The sequence below is a fragment of the Morone saxatilis genome, unplaced genomic scaffold, assembly GCF_004916995.1.
Source record: "Morone saxatilis isolate NCDOM2014 unplaced genomic scaffold, NCSU_SB_2.0 Contig0, whole genome shotgun sequence".
NCBI classification, from domain to species: Eukaryota; Metazoa; Chordata; class Actinopteri; family Moronidae; genus Morone; species Morone saxatilis.
This window is the reverse complement of record NW_023339650.1, coordinates 20,040,261-20,045,491: the sequence shown is the minus strand read 5'-3', so window position 1 is coordinate 20,045,491 and position 5,231 is coordinate 20,040,261. Positions and strand designations below refer to the sequence as shown.

Sequence of the window (5,231 nt, the reverse complement as noted above, 5' to 3'; positions counted from 1 at the left end):
TGTTCTCTGCTGTTATTGTTACACATTAGTTTTAACTTGTAATTTTGCCACAATAAGAATTAAAATGAAACAAAGACCAACTATACAGTCTTTGAAGAAAAGAGGGGAGGAGTGATGGTCCAAATTCTGCTCTTCCTCATATTAAAGCACATTTTAAGATTCAATATTCCAAAGTACAAAAAGAAAGTGAAAAAAATGAAGAGCTGTAATTTTGTGTTGCATATATTAAAGGTTTATTTTATGTTTTCTTTCATATTCATATTTTTCTGGCTGAATTTAAAATAGAGTCGATGGATTTTGCAGTAAAACATATTTACATTATTGCCTCTTCTGCTCAAGTAAATGTTACATTCTGCCTTATTTACTCTACTGGTGTTTATTGGAGTGCTTTTTGTATTGATCTGAGCTTTTATCTTCATCATTTATCCTGTTTGTATCATGTTTGTCAAGCTGGATGCCTTCTCCCTTACTGCAAGCCGAATCTACCTTTGAGTACAAATAAAGTAACTTTCACTGTTAAGGATAAACAGACTTGCAAACAAGAACATAAACTTTGCACAGCTGGTCTGGCACGGTTGCGCCAAATTACGCACGAAGTCAAACCTTCAGATTTAGTTCAGGTTGGTTTAAATCATCTACAGACAGTCAGCTGGTGGTCGACACTTTAACTTCAGCAGAGCTTTCCACTGATAGAAAACCGAGAAGTTTTGTTCACCCACCTCAGCAGAGTGTCCGGAAGCAGAGTTTTGGCGTAATTCACTCCCGACTGGATGGACAGCGGCGCCATTGCGATGCCAATCAATCAATCAGGATCAATAATAGTCCCGTTTAGTTGCAGCGGGTGTGATTGAAGGTGCAGGGACTCTGATCAGCTGTGAGCAACAATTTATTAACAACGGCGACCTGTGATTGGCTGCTGATCAACAGGCCGAGGACCAATAGGACGGAGAGCTGCCTCAAACTGTCTGATCGATAAATGAACAGGAAACTGATCGAATATTAACTCAAAGTGTTTGTTTGCAGTTTTTGTTTACATTTTAATACATTTTAATACAACATAAAACACACAAAGTACATATAATATACAGCTCAATATAAATGATAAATATATTTATCTTATATACATTGCATACAAGACATTCAGGTCGAAAAGACACATAAAAACATTTAAATAATATGACAGCAGTTAAAATGTTTATTATTGTGTAGAATGAAACAAACATGATAATGTGATAAAAACTCAAATGACAGTTTAACCTCATTATTAAGTTGATATTCACTATGATTATTAAATGAATATCAGAAACTGTCTGTCTGCTATTTAAGAGTGAACTGAATCATTTTTAATCCAGAGCAACAGCTAAATAACACAGGATTAACAGATGTGTAAATGTTTTAATGTTCAAATGTCTTTAACAGTACACACATTATGAGTTGTTCTTTACATAATGCATAAATAGAAGTGTATTTCCCTCTTCAGTGTTTCATAAATCACCTCTCTCTCCGCTCCACTGTTGTGTTTTGGGTCCAGGATGAAGAATAAACCTTTAAACTGACTCTGGTCCAGATATTAAAGAAGCTTACAGAGCTGGTGTTCTTTTGTTTCAGACTAAATGAGATTAGGAGAACATTTTAATGTGATGAGGACATAATAATCAAGCCTTTATTTGTAGGAAATGAACTAACGCACAAGTAAAGGTCATTGTTTAATCCTTACACACACACACACACACACAGGAACAGTGTCTCTCTGCTCACAGTCTAAACACACCCAGCACTTGTCTGAATGGACATTTATCCATCTTAAAGCATTAATGATGTGGGCAGCTTATGGGTCAGCAGGGCCGCCATGTTTTTAATTAGGGAACTTTATACACGTGAGTATATATTAAGGTTAAATTAAAGCGGCTGAGATTATGACAATGTTTTTCAAAAACAGAATGAAAGAAGAGTTTTAATTTGTAGTTTAGCTTTAGTAGGTGTCATATTTTGCTACAATAAGAAATAAAATCATACATAAAGTCTTTAAAGAAAAGGGGGAAGTGTGCTTCATACTAATGTTACATACTTCTTAAGTTATGTTGAAGTTAGTTTTTGCATATATAGGATATTGTTGGTTTGTTTGATCTTTTCTTTTTTAAACAACCTTATTATTATAATAATTATTATTATTATAATTATAATAATTATAATTATTATTATTATTATAATAATAACGTAATATTATTATTGAATATTATATTATTTTGTCTTTTTAATCAATTAATTAATTCTGAACAACCCTGACCAAGCAAATCAACCGACACAGGGAGAAAAATTTATATTACATGTCATTTGGGAGGTTCTATTTATTAATTGTGATATATTATATCACTTTATTGTTGTTATTTATTATTGATTATTATTGATTATTCATTATTGTTCATTATATATATTATTTTTTATTATTAATTTTTTTATCCTGATTTATTATTATTATTATTTTATTATTATATTATTATTATATTACTTAACTGTTGTTTCTTCCTGACTGACCGTCTAAAAAGTTAACCGGAACTGTTGACCTGGCTGCTGTTTTCCGTCGGACCTTTGGACACGAACGCACCAAGCAGGCTGCGCTTCATAAACATCCAGGCATGCAGCAGGAATCCAAGCTCCGCCGACTCACCAGAACTGCAGTACCGAATTCTAGATTACCGTATCTGTTACCGGTTCTGTTACCGGTTCTGTTACCGGAAGTTCAGGTTCAGTACCGGTCGGTTTCTAGGTTTACCGGTCGGTTCTGTCGGTTCTGTTCGTGTCAACATGAAGTTTCGAGGGAAGATCATCGACATCGCGTGTCTGAACCATTTTACACGTACGTTACGTTACGTTACGTTACGTTACGTTACGTTACGCTGTTACCCTCTTAAACCAAACTTCAGCTGGAAAAGTGAAATTTGTGACCGGAAACACAAACAGACTTAATTCAGAATGTGGAAGTTTATAATTTCTGTAAGTTTCATGAACTGTTGGAGTCGGTCTTTAATTCGGCGACCTGAAAGAGTTTGTAATTTAAATAAATTAAATGTGTTTCCATCAAAATGAACAAACTGTAGTGAACTGATTGATGGGCTCTTTGTATACAGAAGGGTTGTCACTAACGACTGTTTCATTCTCTAAAGGGAGCCAATAATTACCTGTTTCTAATGAGATATGGACTTTATGACACCCAGTCAAAATATAATACAGTTTCTCATTAGAAAGACTTACAGAATCACATTTATTGTGACATGAATTTCCCTTTAACTTCACCAGACTTCACTAATTAACTGAAATATTCCCATCAGCTGTGAGCAAAGTTAGAATAATACGTTCAACACAAACAGGAATTAGTCAGTTACAACTAATCTCTGTAATTACATTATTATAATGATGTTTATTTGTGTTTCGGTCGTCTGATCATCATTTTCTCTCGTTTATTAAACCGTTACTGAACCTCTCGTGTGAAGAACTGATGAACATTTGACTCCTGTTCATTCTCTCTCACCAGGAGTCGTCACCACCATCTCCAAGCTGACGAAGATGTGCGTCCTGCGTCTGACCCCGGACAACCTGTTCTTCGTCCTGTCGGGTAAAGTGGCCAACGGGGGGGTCAGCATGTGGTGTGAACTGTCACAGGTAAGAGTTCGGCTCCACCTTCCACCTGTCGGGACATAAAACAGGGTTTCTACGTCTGTTTATGGACAGAATCCGCCGTACGTACGACTATAAATCTGAACCCTTGTATAGATATTAGATACTAAAACATAACCGAGCTTCTGTAGAATAACTTATTGATCATTATTTGTTAGCACAGGTGACTGTTTATAGCACATACACTCAATCTACTATCAGTTATTGCAAAGAAAACAGCAAATATTCACATTTTAGAAGCTGAAATCTGTAAATATTCTGATATTCTCTTCAGTGTTTCAGCTCCAGCAGGTAAAACTGAAGCCTCCTCGCGCGGCTCCTTTCTTATTCTTCCTCCCTGCAGGCCAACTTCTTCGACGAGTACCAGATGGAGGGCGTGTCCTCTGAGGACAATGAGATCTGTCTGGAGGTGACTCCGGAGAACCTGTCCAGAGCCCTGAAGACGGTCCAGAGCGCCAAGTCCGTCAAACTCAAACTGACCAAGAAGCACTGCCCCTGCCTCACCATCGCCGCCGAGCTGGTGAGACCGGAAAACAATACGCACGCCGTCTCGCCGAAGACTGAACTGACCATATATGTTATTTTATTGTGTTCCTCTCTCTCTCCGTCCCGTCCAGCCCACCATGTCCAGCATTAACCGAGTCGTGACTCACGACGTCCCGGTTGACGTCATCCCCCGGAGACTCTGGCACGAGTTCAAAGAACCGAACATGCCCGACTTCGACGTAAGTGACACACTTTCACCCAACCAGTGGAGACACTTTCAGAGGCTCCTGTGAATCCTCCTCGGCTCTGAAGAGTGCAGAGTAAATGTCGTCTGTCCTCACAGGTCAGCATCTACCTGCCTCCCCTGAAGACGATAAAGAACGTCGTGGACAGAATGAAGAACCTCTCCAACTTCCTGGTAGGATCACGTTCCTCCTCACTGACATTAAGTCTGTTATTAAACTTGGATGTATTGGCCACCGTAGCTGTAATCGGTGAATGTTCCGTCTTAAAAACATTAAGGGAAGCTGATGTAAAGTTTGAGTTTGTGTGTGTGTGTGTCAGGTAATGGAGGCCAACCTGAACGGAGAGATGAACCTGAAGATCGAGACCGATCTGGTTTCCGTCACCACTCACTTCAAAGACCTGGGGAATCCTCCGTGGGGTAAAAACAACCTCACTGTCTGCTTTTAAACACGTTAGTTATCAGCAAACGCTAAAATGTCAATCATCTCCGTCCGTCCCTCCAGGCGACGACGCCTCCCAGGACGGCGGTCCGTCTCAGAGCAGGGACCCGGAGGCCATGGCCCAGGCCCGGGTGGACATCAGGAAGCTGCAGCAGTTCCTCGTGGGCCAGCAGGTCAACCCCAGCAAGGCCATGTGCAGTAAGTCTGTGCGCAGCTGGAAACGGTCGAACGCACAATGTCACTGACTGAGTTACGTCAGCGCTGTCTGTCCTCCCTCAGATATCGTCCACGAGAGGGTCGTCCACCTGATTCTGCTGCACGAAGACGTGTCGCTGCAGTACTTCATCCCCGCTGTGGCGTAGACGCTCCGCAGGCTGCACGACT

At 39.7% G+C, this 5,231-nt stretch overlaps 2 protein-coding genes across 3 annotated transcripts in view; one reads left to right on the top strand and one right to left on the bottom strand.

The window, feature by feature from the left end:
• cidea (cell death inducing DFFA like effector a) overlaps positions 1-856 on the bottom strand; it is a gene marked incomplete at its 3' end in the record, with an annotated part of 2,032 nt that extends 1,176 nt beyond the window's left edge. The window contains 1 exon segment of the mRNA XM_035655486.1: positions 720-856. Coding sequence (XP_035511379.1) covers positions 720-787 — 68 coding nt within the window.
• Positions 857-2,756: 1,900 nt separating this feature from the next.
• On the top strand, positions 2,757-5,231 carry hus1 (HUS1 checkpoint clamp component). 2 transcript variants are annotated; one of them, XM_035652264.1, is made up of 8 exons: positions 2,757-2,857; positions 3,533-3,660; positions 4,019-4,195; positions 4,293-4,400; positions 4,505-4,579; positions 4,726-4,825; positions 4,911-5,045; positions 5,127-5,231. In XM_035652264.1, the coding sequence occupies exons 1-8, from the start codon at positions 2,806-2,808 to the stop codon at positions 5,207-5,209; spliced, it is 858 nt and encodes a 285-aa protein (XP_035508157.1). In that variant the 5' UTR covers positions 2,757-2,805; the 3' UTR covers positions 5,210-5,231. The 2 variants fall into 2 exon arrangements, with proteins under 2 accessions (XP_035508157.1, XP_035508165.1); XM_035652272.1 differs by having other exon boundaries at positions 2,857-2,994.